This window comes from Drosophila eugracilis, unplaced genomic scaffold (assembly GCF_018153835.1).
Source record: "Drosophila eugracilis isolate 14026-0451.02 unplaced genomic scaffold, ASM1815383v1 contig_974, whole genome shotgun sequence".
Classification (NCBI taxonomy): Eukaryota; Metazoa; Arthropoda; class Insecta; order Diptera; family Drosophilidae; genus Drosophila; species Drosophila eugracilis.
In genome coordinates this window covers 365,230-381,714 of record NW_024573893.1, presented here as the reverse complement: position 1 = coordinate 381,714, position 16,485 = coordinate 365,230, and the positions used below count along the sequence as shown (strand labels likewise).

At 42.9% G+C, this 16,485-nt stretch overlaps 1 protein-coding gene and 1 pseudogene across 1 annotated transcript; both read right to left on the bottom strand.

Annotated features, from left to right (window-relative positions):
- Window positions 1–2,472: 2,472 nt before the first annotated feature.
- Window positions 2,473–15,383, bottom strand: LOC108115071 (T-cell leukemia homeobox protein 3). The gene is made up of 4 exons (XM_017226320.2): window positions 14,911–15,383; window positions 12,708–13,123; window positions 8,174–8,402; window positions 2,473–3,254 (listed from the first exon to the last, which is right to left on the bottom strand). The coding sequence occupies exons 1-4, from the start codon at window positions 15,081–15,083 to the stop codon at window positions 3,053–3,055; spliced, it is 1,020 nt and encodes a 339-aa protein (XP_017081809.1). The 5' UTR covers window positions 15,084–15,383; the 3' UTR covers window positions 2,473–3,052.
- On the bottom strand, window positions 15,294–15,830 carry LOC108115072 (annotated as a pseudogene).
- Window positions 15,831–16,485: the final 655 nt, after the last annotated feature.

Sequence of the window (16,485 nt, the reverse complement as noted above, 5' to 3'; positions counted from 1 at the left end):
AATGGCCGCCCTGTTTGTTTTTTTTTTATTTATTTATTTTGTTTTTTATAACCGCACTCATATTGCGGGGAAACAAGCTCGTACGTTAGGTGAAATTGTTTTCTTTATGACGTTTTTACGACTGGCTGTTCCGACAGGGGATCGCCATAATTAGAGAACCCCCGTAGCAGCCATATGCACATTCACTAATACAGAACACAGCCGTGTGTAGAGCGATAGCGACTCATATTTAATTTAAATGTCCCCCGATGCCCGCTAATTATTCGCTGTCAACTGTGCACAGTGCATCCGCATCAGGGCAGCTGAATAGCCCAACTGCCTGACTGACTGACAGCAAACTGTCCAACTTGTTGTCAACTCTTTTGTGGCCTTAGCCGAACTGATGAAAAACTAATTTGAAAAATGTGCTTAGCTTTGTGGCTCCGCTTGGCTCCAGCTTCAGCTTCAGTTCCAGTTCTAGTTCGAGATACAGATACATATCCAGGATCCATAATGTCTGCCAGCGACCGCCATCTGTATGCTTAAATCCTTTTCAATCTTGCCATAATCCAAATTGACACGTACATGTGCAGCTGCTGGACGTGGACGAAGAGTCCTGGCTCCGTCGATCCGTATCCGTAGTATCTGTATCCGTATCTGGCGCCTGTCTTGTTGACCAACCGCATTCTGTTCGGCCTGTTCGTTTGTATTTTTCATACTCGCATCCACTTTTTTGACTGACACACGCCCATTCGCCCCCTGGTCACTTCCAATTTGCCTTTTCTTTTTCGGTTTTTCGGGGGATTTCCGTTCGCAAGGCCGAAAACTTTGGCTGCACTTTGGCCAGTGTCCGGTTGTTATCCTCTTATCCGAGACTCGACCCCATTTCTGCCGTAGTCCCGAAGTCGTTTCATGTTGTATTACACTAAGTGGACACAAATAGATTGGTGTTTCTTCTCCGTCCAACTGCCTGTCCACAAGTTTGCTCAATAATCAATCAAACCTGGAACTTGAAAACCGATTTCGGGATCCCGGGGGCAGCAGCAACGGCAGCCAATTAGGGGCAACCCCACATGCAATGCCACATTCGTTGGGGGCAAGGATTCAAACGAATCGGGATGCCGTCCTCATTACATACAAAATTTGAACTTGCCGTTGGCCACAAAGAAATAAACCCCAGATTGTCCAATTAAACGCAATTTATGCGGATTTCCAAGTAGCCCAGTCTCTGCCCCATATTGAGACCACACACTTGAAGAAAATAAATATCTTAATTTAAACAGTACAGGTTTCGGGAAGCTATTACCTTTGTGTTTATAACTAGGCCACGATTGATTTTGGAGAAAGGCTTGATTAAATTACTAGGCAGAGAAATCGTTGTTTTGTAAGAAATTAATAATACTTTATATTTATAAATATATTAATAAGATATACTTAGAAGAGGGTTTGCTATATTTTCAATCTTTAAGCTCTAATATTTTTATTATCATGCCTTTAAGATACTTTAAGTTTTTCAGTTTAAGATAATCCTTTTTCCCAGTGCATCTTCATCCACAAGCCCGGCAGCGGCAAATGGCAAATTAAAAAGGTGTCTCTGCTGAAGCTCAAATAAACAGCATTTGATCGGCCGGCGTCTGCAACTTTGTTACGGGCGCCGTCTTTCAACTCCTTTGGTCCGAAAATCGTTTACTTCCGCACAGGCCAGGCCATCGACCACCGGCGGCCAACTTGTAGGATTGTAGGAGTCGTGGTCCGGTTGGATTAGGGACCGACCTCAGCGCTAATGTGACAGCGGCAACACTTTAGAGGCGGAAGGTCCAAAAGGATGATGGATCGGAGTATAGGGGCTACCTGTTCAGCGGCGCCTGTTTGTTTTGCTTTCAACGCAAAAAACACGTAATATATTTATAATGAACGGCCTCGGGATATTCGCTCGCTAATTGTTGTTAGTTTTTCGTGGGCTTGAGCATATGGCTGATTCTTTTCATAGGTATCCCAATCATTAGCACGTCGAAAGGTATCCGGTTAAGCCGCAGGTTCCTATCAAAATTGGTCTACACAATGCCCTGTCAATAAATATCCATAAATCATCTTCAATAGATTGTTTCTAGTAGTTAAGGGTTGGAACTCTAGCGTTTAACTACCGAACTCAACCGAAAAGGCTATAATTCCTCCCTTCACTTCTGATTTTGTTTGTTTTTGGGGGAGTTTTAATGTAATTTTCTATCCATTTGTTACCAAAACAAACAAACTATTGTTAAAAGAAATGAATTTGTTCTCTCAACAAGAAATGCTCACGCAATTTGTTGAAGTTTAGCTAATACTGAATATATCCTTTGTAAATCGTAATGAGATTTATTAAGGTCTCTAACTAGATGCCTCTATTGCCTAAATAATCCTCTAAAAAGTGAGTTTTTATTATAATTTCTTGACTTTAACCGCTTCCAATGTTTCACATTTTGGTATGATTTCCATAAAAAGATTTTCCTTATATTCTTTGATTCAATAATGTGTTTATTTTCATTGCTCATCTTGTTTACTTTGTCATAATCATACATGTATTTAGGGTTCATAATTTATAATACTAGGTAATGCCATTCGACTTAAGCCTAGAGACAGATGTTACAATTACAATACATTACAATCCGTATATAATTTTGTATATATATTTATATATTAAATATGCTATTACTAAACGTGGCTTCCAAGCTCACTGCGACGTTTTGAGATGCGGTTTGCTTCGGTTGAACTGTCGAACAATAACTAAGATTCTAAATGCACTAAAAGCTCTACGAAACACAAAACGGAAATTCGAGATTCTACACAAAACTTAAAGCGCTGGTCCAGGTGCATCCCCATCGTGGTATCGTCATCATCCCGGAATCGGTTAAGTAAGCGTCACTACAGAGTAAAGCTAGGTATTTACAGTGGGGCTTTGAGCCAACGCCCCCTTCTTCTCATATGTACAGTGCGAACTGTCCGTTCATCTCGAACTATGTACAAAGCGAAGTGTATCACAAATAAACCAGCTCCCGCCAAATTAGAGGGGCTCCGTCCACCGATGGCATGGCGATTAGCAGCCCGCCGCATGCGACGCCTCTGCCCATGGTTGTAGTCCATGCAGAGCTGCCAGGGGCGCCCCGTTCACACCCCCTTGCGAGCCCAAGGGCGCCGATGGAGGGGCGAATCCCTTGCTGATGGCTTCTGCCTGGAGGGAGAGCATCAGCCTATTCGCCGCCTGTCTCTCCGCCTCTCGCTCCTCGGCCGTCTGACGTCTGAAATTGGATTGGAAAATAGGAATATTGATTAGTAATTTGTTGAGTTTTAGTTTAAGGTATAAGGTATAAATTCCTAGTTGAGGAAAGGCTTTACTATACCTAATCAATATCTCAATATCTTAGTCTTCGTGCTCTCTTCTAAATATTTCTGTTTGCTATCCCTTGTCGTATAATCTTGGAAAGTTGCTCATTAGTTAGTTTATTATTTAATCATATATTGTCCATTTGCCTTTTAGAAACTAATATCCATTTAAAATACTCTCATTATATATAACATTATCAACGATTTTGGGTTTAGTATCGTTTGATTAATCGAAGAAGTCGTTCTTTAATCTATAGACTAGTATTATAATGTAAGATCTGTGCTGAGATTGCAGAAAGGCATCAAACTTATTTTAATTTCTTACCCAAATAGCACAAATTTTTAACAGAAAACTATATAATCTCATTGACCATAAGTTCTTAAATAAATTGGTAGAGTTGCAGCAAAAATGTCAGGGTCCAATCGATACCGATGATGACCGTGCACACACTTAACCTTATCTGCCAAATAGTATCGCTTAATGTACATATTCATTATGGAAAACCAATTTGCCGCAAACCAATTTCCGTCGCTCACAGTTGTCGAATTGGTCGAAGGGGGCGAAACAGGAGCTCATCAAGTCATTATGTGGGCGGCCTATTAAGACCATTTAAAACTAATCAAATCAAATATGCTGACTGCCGCACACAATGTACTCGTACACACAGCCATCGATTGTGCTTGTTTTTGTTGAAAATTAATTTCGTGCCGAGTTGGAGCTGCGTAAATTGCATTTTAAATGCTTTGCGCTTAAAAGGGATTTGGCCCCCACTCCCCCAGCTTGTGCCCTGCCAGATGATAAATAATTCAGGGCCAAATTGCACTGCAGATGCACCAACTCTGCCCCGCGTTTGCGCAGCATTTGTGCTCTAATTGTGGCCATGGTCCTGCCTGCACCACCATCGTAGAGCTACCCCCATTCCCCACTTCCTCTTCATTCACATCCACCCCCGCATAGCTAGGGGTTGTTTCTACGCCATCTTGAATATTTCATGAGCTAATGAAGTTCTTATGTTGCCGTCTAAAGAGAAGAGAAAAGGGAAGGGTTGCTCGAATTATAACCACAACTAGGCAAGGCCAACACACATTCCAGCCGTATATCATAATTATTGTTTAATATGCTTTCATTACGGGTTTCATCAGCATTGTCATCGTTCAAACTACGCTTTCATAACTTGCTAGTGAGCTTCATTAAAAATACATTAGCCTGGGTATTTAGTGCAAACTTTTGGGCCCACAAATGGGAATAACTAGCACATGTCTTTATGCCTCATTGGTGGTTAAGCCAAGGATGTACTGTAACTTAAATTGGTAGGCGATATTTACGGATATTCATTGATATATAATATATGGAGAGTTTCTATTAATTCAATTACTTAAATCAAGGCTTTCTACAGCAACTCCCCATTTACCAATTGCTGGCTTAACAATTCAATTGTCTGCTTGGCGGTGGAAGTGAGTTATTATGCAGCAGGCAGTTTGCTTTTACTTTTTCACCTTTTCGCCTTGAAGTTGGCTTTATCGGGGAACATTTTTAACAGCTACCGCATAAAAAATTCAACGAAAATTGATTAAAAACTCCAAAACGGCCAGGCAAACGAAAGTGGCGCTGTTTCGAGTTCCGAGTCTCGGATGTGTGTGTGTGCGGGTTTAATTCGCTCTTTTGGGGCCAAGACAGAGACACGATTGTAATTTATCTTCAGTCACGGAGCTGGGAAATGTAACAAACGCTTTACAAATGTTAAATGTTGGTCTCTTGGCGCCATCGCGTTGATGTGGAAAGTTTTTGTTGCCATCCGCGATAAGTAATGGCCAGGCATTAGCCTAAAATGTTTATTAAAGCCCGGCCCATAAATCTCCCAAGCTCCCCCGCGCCGAAGGCCCAAATTGTCGCCAACAGACAAAAAATGTGCTCGGCAGCTGCTGTTTAAGACCTTTCCGGCCATGTCCTGGTAATTAAAATCATTTCACACACTGCACGCAAACGACGTCGGCAAGTCGAGATAGAGCAGCATAGCAGCAGCCCCAAAAAGGTCCTGCGGTAATTATCCCTCAAGACATAACAATTTAGCCAGACCATCAATTGACTGGCCAAGGAGCTTTTCCCCTGGGGATCCCCAGGGAATTGGACCACCGCAAACTTGAAGATTCTCTCGCAGGACACGTGCCGAAAACAGGACCAAGCGGGATTCCAAGTTAATTTACAAATGGCTCTCGCCATTGTAATTAATTTTTTTTGATTTTTCGGCTCTGCCCGCAGAAACTTTGCTTTCAGTCAAATTGATTTTTGTTCTGCGGTCAAAGTTGTAGCTGTAGTTCCCTGGCATGTGTGTAAATTTTTAATCAGCCAGCTTTCAGCAGGAAAACTTCTGCATATGCTAGGCGGCAATTAATATTAAGTACTAGCTCTGCCAAGATTTCCTAAAAGAAAATATGTGAGTGAGGCGGTTTTTCGGGATGATGAACGAGCATGTAATTAAAAAGGGTTTAGCGGTAGCTTGATTTATGGCTCTAGGACTAATTGAATTATAGAGCAAGTAAGGAGAGGGAGAAAGAGCCAGACAGAAGTCAGAGTGTTCCAGTTGTTTTGGGGATTCAAAGGATACAGCGCCCGGAAGTGTGCTTCCATTTTTTGTTTCCCCATGGTTTCTGTATCTGTATGTATCTATCTGCTTTGTATCTGTATCTTCTCTGGCAGATTTTTTCTTTTTGTATTCTTTTTCCTAAACACATTGTCAGACAGTGACAGGCAACAAGAGTTCATTCATTTGGCCGCGCAATTTGTTATTCATTATTGATGCCAAGTTGTTGCTGTTCTTGTTGACTCGAACGAATCAGTCGATAGCACTCAATATACAGAGACAATGCTCGTAATGAGCCATTCGCCTTGTCTCAAACGAGTTGCTATTTATTAGGAATTGGGCAAGAAAGACAGCTATGCAATCTTTATACGTTGCCTAATGGGCACTAGGCACTAGGCACTAGGCACTTGGCACATAGCGCATACGCCACATTGGACAGGGCTAATTATTCAAATTACTGGAAAACTGGCAAATGCAGCGCAGTGTGCATTAAGGCAATTATGTGAGCACATTACACATACCCTGGATATTTACGAGTAGTGCCGCCTCGTAATCATGCTACGTATAATGTGCCATTGCCATTTCACTTAACCGCAAACGAGCCGTGGCCAAAGAAGCAGTTGCCATTGCCGTTGCCGTTAAAAAAATTGCGTTTTACATCATTAATTTTTACGAGCTGGAATAGGCCCAAAATGGCTGATAAGCCTGGTTAGGACTGGGCTCTAAAAATGCCGGCGCCTGTTAAGCGGCAATTAACGCGACTAAAGCGCCGTTCAGCCCTCTTTTCCTTCTACTTTTCCTTCCTGGGAAAGTGGGAAACTTTGTCCATTTAGCCGCCATTTGCCATCATCTTTATGACGGTCGGAATAATCGCATATGAATAGCCGCCAGACTATCCGAATTCATCCGCTCAAATTATTTCATATTCAAATACTGTTTGTTGGCAGTAATAAAATAGAAAACAATTAGCCGCACGCAATATCACGCATCAATGCTCGAGTAAATTGGTGACATTTCTTGTCTGACTAATTTTGGTTTCAAATAAACTATCATTTGCATGTTGAATGTGAGAACAATGTATCTACTTAATATGGGGGCTCATAAATCTGAAATACTTTTGGCATTTGACAGCTCAATTTTGTGTGTGCTAAGTTAGGAACCCAAGTAAAAGTTATATGGAAAACAATTTAATATAATGTTAATTATGGTTCTCAATTGATGGATAAATATGGACTTAAAAAATTGTTTTTAACTTAAAAGCAGTACTTAGCTAACACAATTTCTTATTAAAGTTTTCTATAAACTCTTTATAGAATTAATAAAATACTTAACTTCATTGCACTTATTTTAATGATAATATTCCATACAAGTTCTTTCAACACAAGAGCACTTTTAGTTTAGTTAAGTAAATTATAGCCCAATATAATATATCTATCTTTATGAGAGTCTAATCCATATATTTAGTTGGAAATTACAAACGCCATTAAAAAAGCCTTGCCAATTAGCTTGTTTAACAAGAGCGCTCTTTGTGGCTACAAAATGCAACTACCCCTCAGTTAGCCTCGTAAATATGCTCCCCCCTTTCCCTGGGGCTGAGTGTTGTTCATTTAATGTGCTCATGCATATTGTATGAGCCATTTACTCCCCGTTTATGCGCGTTGGGCTCTGATGCTCTGTAATCTAGTTGGGTTACATCAAGACAGGCATTAACTTGGTAACAACAAAGTTCTGGTATTGTTTTATGAGGGAGTTTTCCATGGAGAACAAGTTTTGGTGTATTAAGCTAGATTGACATATTATTCTTGTTGGCTATAAATATTAATATAATGATGCTATTTGGGAAACAACACCTCTTTTAGTAGTATTTAAAGACTTTTTAACATCTTCAACTGGGTAATTTTCATTCCTTTATCATATATATGAGTTATTTCCTCATAAAATTCAATTTTCATCAAAAATAATCCAAATCTTTCATTTTTAGAGCATTCCCCTTTCGGATATCTGCTCTCTAGCCTTCTTATTTTCGCTCTTTTTAACAAAAGCCTTTTGTGCATATTGTAGTTTAAACACGGCACGTAAAAAACACAGAGAAAAGCGGGGGGACATAGAAGAGGGTAAGTGTCAAGCTGTCAGCACTTCCAAGCCCTGAAAAATGGTAGCTGCGCTGCCACTGGGGTTGGGTATTGATTTTTTGCCTTCTAGCCCAGCGGTGGGCGAACAATGCATGGGGTAACTCTGGCGGTAACACTCACCTCCACTTGGTGCGTCGATTCTGGAACCACGTCTTCACCTGGGCATCGGTCATCTTCAGGCCACGGGCCAAGGCCGCCCGCTCCGCGGATGCCAGATACTTCTGCTTGTGGAACCGCTTCTCCAACTCGGCCACCTGGATGCGCGTGAAGGAGGTGCGTGGCTTTTTTCGCTTCGGCGGCGTGCGATTCTGGTAGGGATGTCCGATCCGTCGGGCAATGGGAAAGGCAGCTGTAATGAGAGGAATGTGTGAGTACTTAATAAGGCTTACTTAGGGGCAAGGCAATCGATTTTCCATTCTTTATACACCTGCGGCCAATGAAATAACTCAGGGTATGATGTTTAGAAAAAGTAATTACTAATCTCATAACTACTTTAGAAGAACTAAGACAACACTCTTCTTGTTCTTTGTTTAAAATATGAAAAGTTTCTGTAAACTTAAAACAAAATTCCCATATAAAAGCTGATAAGTTTTAAGTTATAGGAAATCTTTAAACATATTTATATCACATTTACTTAATATTTCAAAAACTATTACTGCGATCGCATCTCCGACTGTCTCCCCCTTCGTGCGGTGTGTGTCCTGGCGGGCAATTAGTAAACAATAAATTCCTAGATAACTGGTCATTTCCGAAAGCCGCTTCCGGAGTTGAGCGGCGGCACCTGTGCGCCTGCGAGTACTTAGCACTGCTGGCTACTCGATACCTGTTAGCCTGAGCTGTAGCTGTTACCTGGCTGCCTGCCTAAATGCCTAAATACGACCACTCCCGCTGTGAAATCAATTTGGAGGCCGCTGACTAGCTGCCTAGCTGCCTTGCTGCCTAATTGCCAAGGATTGAGGTTTCGGGCGGCGGTCTAGCAGGAGCCCTTATCGCCGCCTCTTGTAGACAAAGCACGCGACATCCATTCCATTTCCATTCGGGTTGAGGTTGAGTCATAAAGTCGCGCTCGTAGGACGCATAAGTGACCCAGTGTCCGGATCTCTGGTTTCTGAATTTCTGGATATGGGCGCGGAACGGTGGCTGAGCCTGTGCTGTGGCGCTGAACCTTTTAAAATTCCTGCCAGTCGCCGTTGTGTGTGCTTTGTTGTTTATTGGGTGCGATAAGGCGGGCACAGTGCGGCCCAGTCAGTGACAACAACACCACACCAGCGACAATTAGGAAACCGGCTTACAGACTGACTCCGCATCCGCAGATGAGGTCAAGTCAGCAGTCGGGGAGAAATTTTTTGGCCAGCAGTTGCTGAAAGTGATGGCCAATCACCTGCATCGCAGCCAAAACGAAACTTGAGCCAAAGGCAAGACAGACAAATTGATTGTTAAATTATTCAAAAATATTAACACACTTTAAGCAATGATCAAGTCAAAACCAAATTAATAATGTTTTATAAATAATCAAATTAGTCAACTGTCGTTTCAGTAAAAATACTTTGCTTTGTCTTTTCAAGCATTTGCAACGAAGACAAATGTTCAAGATAACAAAATTGCACTTTTTAATGAGGGCTGTCAATCAAATTAATGAAACAACATTATAGCTTCTACTCAAAATGATTAGGTGTACTTTGGTGAATAAATTAGGAACGCTTTTCATTTGAATGAGTTTCAAGTTTTATGTTTTTCATATCTAGAACACACCTAACTTAGTTACTAGAGCGTAAATGTTCTATGATTTGTAATGTAGAGTGGATTTCCCCCAATCCCATTACCCCCGAGAACTTTCTAAAGTATGAAAACCTTTCGAATGTGAATATAACTTATCGATTTCAGTCCCACCAACTCCCATTGAAATTGAGTTGTGTTTATGGTCGTTCAAGTTGGCGTTGGAAAATGGCGAGTGGCCTGTCAAAAGCCATCAAATGCCGGCGAATGTATGGTGGGTGTTAAGCTGACAAATCATGTTTCTTATTCCGACTTTTCTCGAGAACCCTTTCTCAGGCCAAAGGATAAACTTTCCCGCGTGCTTGGTATACATTTTGAAAAGGCTTTTGGTTCAAGGGTCGTGCGGGTTGCCGATCATTTGAATATTTCAGGCAATATCAATTTCAATAAAAAGCCATTTATCGCACCACATAAGCAGCAGCCTCGGGATTTTCCCCGAACCAAGATGTGTGTATCCTTTAAGGATATAAGGATGCCAGCTTAGAGGGAGGTTAAGTCGCATAAGCATAATTTTATAGCTTTACCAGCATTCCACCTCTACTTCCTGCTTATTTATGATGTTTTCTCACTGGCGCACATAAGTATCTTAAAGATACACATGACGGCGAGGGTGTATGTGTGTGCTTGCGGCCAAGAAGTCTCACCAGAAATACCTAAAATAATGCAAAAAGCTTTTAGCATGCATTATTAATGGCGGCCTGTGGCTCGGCCTGGTTTCCTCCCTCTCCGCTATTTTGGTTTGTTTCAGAAACTGCTACTCTTTGACCTTTGCTAGTGATTTGGATAAAAACTAGTCCCCCTCTACTTTCTCATAAAATATCAAAAATATTGTAAATTAAGAGTTAAATGTAACCAAATACTTTATAATAAGATTTATGATTTAACAGAACTAATTTGAAATTATAAGGCATTTGTTTAAAAAGGTTTTTCAAGCCCATAATCTTCTATATAGATCCTACCCTCCGCTCACTGCCAGCATTCGTGTGGGCAAGTGTCGTGACCAAAGCCCAACTCCCATTTGGATTATTATGGCCGTTATGAAACTGCATTAGGCTCTGCATGGCCGAAAAGTAATTGGCGCCTGCTGCGACGTTGTTTTCCGAAAAATAACGAAAATTAACATGCAATGGTTATTAATCATATGGCGCTAAGAGCCCTGGGAAGGGCGGGGAGCACTTTGCATGTGGAGAAGGGAAGGGATCGGATCGGATCGGATCCGAGCCCTGGACGCTCGTTTGTCTTGTTAATGAAAAAAGCCAAGGCGCCAGCTTATCAGCCACAAGGCAAGCGACACAATAAACACAACAAGACTCAGACGACAGAAGACAGAAGACGAAGATGTTGACAAAACGAAACGAAGCGACAGAAACTGGGATCACCCGGCGGCCTCATAAGTGTGCCTTTCCTCTCAGTTGGACTAGCCGAGTGGAACTGACTGATCCGATCCCATTCGGTCCGATCGGATGCCCCTCCTCCGCGGGGATATATACTCGTATATGTATATAAGTATGGATATGGATATGCAACCCTCGGATCGCTGGCATTCGACTGGCTAATTAAAAGCTGACCATGTCAGTTGGACTCAAATGTGAAGTGCGGTATGCGGCGATAAATAAGCCGGCGAAGACAGAAAACTCACTCGCTGAGCCCTGCGACCGCCCAATGCGTAATTAATTCCTTTTCGGGCTCAGCGCGAAATTAAAAAGTCATGTAAACCAGCTCATTAAAATAACTAAAAAGGCTAAAAAGAAACACACATGCTAACCAAAACCACTGGGCGGATGTTGGCCATAAAAGCCCATCAGATTGTCAGGCCAGCTACTAAGCAGCTTTTCCACATCACATGACCGAAAAAGACCCGAATATTATGAGTTATAGGACGAGGGATCGAAGGATCCCCATTCGATCCCCATTCAATCCCCATTCCGATGCCTCGGCTACCGAGGCGTAATAAAATCAACGCCGTCTCATTATTTCAAAGGGCTCGCGCTGTGCCCGTCGCTTGTAGCTACAAGTGAAGCTCATAATGTAAACAAATTAACAAAAAGGGAGCCAGAGGATCCAGCTGCACATGGAGATGCTGCTTCAGATGCCAACACAGATACAGATGCAGATCGAGGCGACCAGCGACCAGCGACAGATACAGATACAGATACAGATACAAATACATCTGCCCATGCGCATGCAAATAAGAGGGCGCATCTCATTCCTGCGTCGCTTCTGGGCGGTGGCTCAGCGTTAAGTTTTTAACTTAAGCTGCGATTGCGCATTTGAAGGCAAACATGTTTTTATACTTTAGCATCCTGAGCACTCGAGTGTGCGTTTACACTGCGGGAAAAGTAACACTCACTTTAATGTGGCACAGATTTAACTTTCCTAAAACTGCGTTCAGTTATATTTTCGAAAAAGTTCAATGATTGGAAAATAGTTGTTAGACAGTAAAAATATAAGACTATAAGCATATTTTATACCAATTTTGAAGTCTTTAGATATCTGATGCTATAACCTCATTATGAATGAATATAGTAAATATAATTATTAACCTAAGTTATCATTCACAAAGAAGAATAATTTCTCTATTTTTCCCTGCTTCCCAGCACACTTTCACTTTCATTCCCCTTGTTTAGATACAACTCTTCCGTTTTTTCCTCAGTGCATCAGTGTGTTGGCCAACAATGACATGCCGATAGGCTTGTTGCCTTAAAAGACTTCTCTGATCGCGTTTATTTGGGGAACAGTAGCAATTGCCACCGCGGGTCATTGGGGGATCGCTCCCCCTCAGAGATCTCGGCGAACATGGGCCACCGCGACATGGGGCCGCCGACTTGGTTTTACGTTACCCTGACTCCTTCACTTCAGTTCACTTCTTTTCACTCACCTGCCAGCCGATCCTTGACCGCCTGATGGGCCAACGCCGCATGATGCAATGGTGGCAGGGCCCAGGTTAGCGGCGTTCGCTGGGGCGGCACACGCAGCACATGACCGCCGGCGGCTGAGGGATAAAGATGCGGATACGAATAGAGGGCCGCGGCGCTTCCGTACGTTGAATTGGCGATGCTGGTGGCCAGCTTATAGGCGGCCAGGTCGTGATCTTCCTGCTGCAGTAGCTCCTTCTCCTCGCCCTTTTCGCCGCTGTTGTTGTTGTTGCTGCTGGAGCCGGGACTGCTGCTGATCAGGTGGTTGTTGTTGTTGTGGTGGTGGCTCGTCTCGAAGGGTTTGGATAGCAGGCGTGATATGCTGAAGGGCAGATTCTCGCTGGACGAGGAACGCGTCTGCTCCGACTGTAGGGATTCGCTGGATGAAAAGAAGAGAAGGCATAAGACATCAGAATCAGAATCGAAGGAAACGAAACCTTATAGAGGTGCGGGCTCATTAAAAAGTGTCGCCTGATAAGCGGAAAAGCCTGAGAACATTGACTATAATTAAGCCTGCTGCAGTATGGACCAGTCTCTTGAAGCCACTAACCAAAAGCCCACGCGAGCGGATAAGCCGCGGCGAACGCCGAACGACATGACATGCAGAACCCATGTGGCCAGCACTGCGTATACGCAATGCGGCTGGAAATTAAGTAATTATGCAAATGCTGACGGCCGTTAGAGGCATTTAATACGCGACCATAAATCATCGAATGCCATCAACTGACGCACAAAAAACAAGTCACGCACGGCATTTAATTTACAAATCCGAAAAAATAAAAACCCATTTGGAACAGGAATGGAATTGTATCGGAACAATAACCAAAATGCCATCAGGCAACTCACTCACACTTTCCAATATCAAAAGTTATGAGCATACACATATTTTTCTGTTGGCCAAAACTGGCGGCTAAGACTATCTGGTGCTCTACATTCGCTGGAACGCGATTTTTACGGCATTTTTATGACGATCTCTATTAAAATGTTAATCCGACAAACGATTTCGTCTTTGTCTGGCATTCAAGCCGAAGATCAAGCTCCAGATCGAGTCCCAAATGGACCCAAAAGTCTTATCACAACGCGTTTTTGGCGCCTTACTAATGTGCGTTTTATCGTCGACGTCCATTCGAAGCCCTTTCCCCATCCGTGGACTATGTAAATTCAGGGAGTTTCTTTGTGACTTTATGGGGCATTTTGGACTTGATTCTTTTGGTGGCTTTGTGGTCAATTCATTAGCGTTTAAGAGGTTTGTTCACACCGTTCTTCAATAAGCGAACAACAGCATCAATGGGAGCAGTTAGCACGGCCTGCTCGACATTCTGGCAGCTTGTTAGGCCCCTTTTGTCGGTGGAAAACGTTGCCTTTGTACGGCTGGACAATGGGTCTACGCATCCATCGCGTTTTAACGGCGTTAAGCCGAAGAAGTTGATTCGAAAAATAGGATTTGTGGGTATTGTCAGCGAAAAGGCCAAAGACTATAAAACAGTGGGAGTTGTGAACAAATAATAACAAATGTAAATAGCTTTTTTCTCTGCTTTAAGACTAGATTTGAGTTTTATGGAGGGAATAAAGAGAAATTCAAATCCCAGGTCGTGGAGATTTTCTAAGGCGATTGATACTTTTTATACCGTTTAAGTTAAAAGCTCTGTGTACCATTCAATATTTGTATATTTACAAAATAAATCGAACAAAATAAAACTTAACTAGCTATGACAAATTTAACAAATAATTAAACTGGATAAGTAGCCACGAAAATTGCTCCAATTGATCCGCTCTTTTTATCATTTCAGGTATTTTGGGAAACTTTCATAATAAATTGTTTCCGATCATTTATTTGTTGAGTGCAAAACAATATTAAAACCTATGGTAAAGCAATCGTAGCTCTATTAAAGTTCAGTAGGCTGAATGATTTAAAGAAGCAATTAAACCAAAAAATACTTTTAGAAAGTAAAGCTCTACCAAAAATACCTTTTCAGTAAGCTAATAGAGCATTACCTAAAACTCAAATGATCTGAAGACTATAGCTGCAGCCTCCTATTAATGATATTTTTGCCACCCTTAACTAGTTATATTCCAAATTTTGCCATTCCAAAGGTATTCCATAGTCACGGATACTTTCCCAGAAATGGTTTATCCATCCCAGACCCATTTAAATATTCCCCTCACCTCAAAGGAGTTTCAGACTCATCGTAGCAGCTGCCGCCGTCCATATCCACATCGGATCCGCTGCCACAAGACATCCGTGAATCTGAGTCCACGTCCACATGGATCTCCTGCTCCTCCACCTCGTCTCCGTGCTCGTTCTCGTGCTCGTGATCATCCTCCTCGTGGCTGGACATGATGACACTAAGTGGCGCCAATTTGGTACTCCCTCACTGCACTTTAATAACTTATTAGTGGCACTTTTATTTCAAATTGTTAAGTTTAGAATGTTTAAACCATAAAGCACACACACAAAATGTTTTATTAATTTCAGTTTAATTTCCGCTTTTAAGCACGACCCGTTGCGGGAAATTCCAGATGCGAACTGCGGGTTATGGATACACGGATTACGGACTACGGATTACGGATAGAGGATGGCAAATTGCGAGCTGGGAGCGGACGCGTGCTGGCGGGCGAAAACGCTTTTCATAAATGCAATCAAATTGTGCCGACGGTCGCTGCTCTGCTCTGCCCTCTGCCGACTTTGTGGACTCGGCCGTTTGTTGGTGGCTTTTGGGTGGTTGGAGTGAGCCGGAAACAAGTCAAACCAGTTGTCCGCCGCGACGCCGACGTCTCTGCCGACTTCCTTCCTATTTCGGTTAAAGAGCCAGTTTGCCACCTTGTTTGAACCTAACCTACCATAATACCAGCAACCTGCCTCTTCTGGTTGGTCCACCCTTGCGCATTCCGTCCCACTCTGATCGCACATGCGCCTCGTTGCCTCTCGCTCGTGGAAACAGGTTTCAATCTGCCTGCTTATGGGCAGCACTGGTCGGTAATTGTGGCCGGGGGCGTGGTCTCAGCGAACTGCCATTGGTCGGTGGCCAGAGTTTTCCCCCCTCACCATTTGAATCCCAACTTCCAGCTGGCATTTGCGACGACATTTTAAATGGAAAACGTTTTGCTTTTGGGGTTTTTTATTAGACGAGAGCATGAAGAGAATGTATTTTTATTTTGATTGTTTCTATTTTCGGGTTAGCCAAGCGTTTCCACTCTGCCATCTCACTCGCTCCATTACGAACGGCCATGGAAGTGCGAGCAAGCGAGCCAGCTAGAGGGAAAAAGAGATCGAAATCGCCTGCCGACTCTTTCCCGGAAAATGTGCAAATGTGGCAGATTAATAGCACAATTGGAAATAGCGTTCTGTCAGCTTGAGTTCACAAAGCAGCGGATTTCGCAGGGAGGGCCACTCTGGCTCCACTTCCTAATGTCCCCTACCTACTGACTACTCTACAGACTACAGACTACTGACTGCTGACTTCTGAGATCTTTATTAGCACCAAGTGTTCTACGCGCTATCGCTTGGCATTTGGCAGGCGGCGATTGCGATAAGGAGACTCGGGCTCAAACCACATGAATGCAATCCATTTGGCCGGGCCATGAGAATGCAAATTGCCCGGGATGCAGCGGTGGACGCAGCAGCAGCCGCTCTAACATTTTCCACAAGTTCACCCCACGGGTTAATTGACAGTTTTCCTTGGGCACGAGCCATGTTATTGCTTATTGCTGGCCGGGATCTCAGCCTCAGGTGTTGTTCCA

Excerpts from the sequence above, each read along its gene's own strand:
- LOC108115071 (XM_017226320.2), bottom strand. The coding sequence starts at position 15,083 with ATGTCCAGCCACGAGGAGGATGATCACGAGCACGAGAACGAGCACGGA. Across the intron at positions 13,124-14,910 it reads GAGTCTGAAACTCCTTTGAG|CGAATCCCTACAGTCGGAGC; the intron begins GTGAGGGGAATA and ends CTTTTCATCCAG. Across the intron at positions 8,403-12,707 it reads GGTCAAGGATCGGCTGGCAG|CTGCCTTTCCCATTGCCCGA; the intron begins GTGAGTGAAAAG and ends CTCTCATTACAG.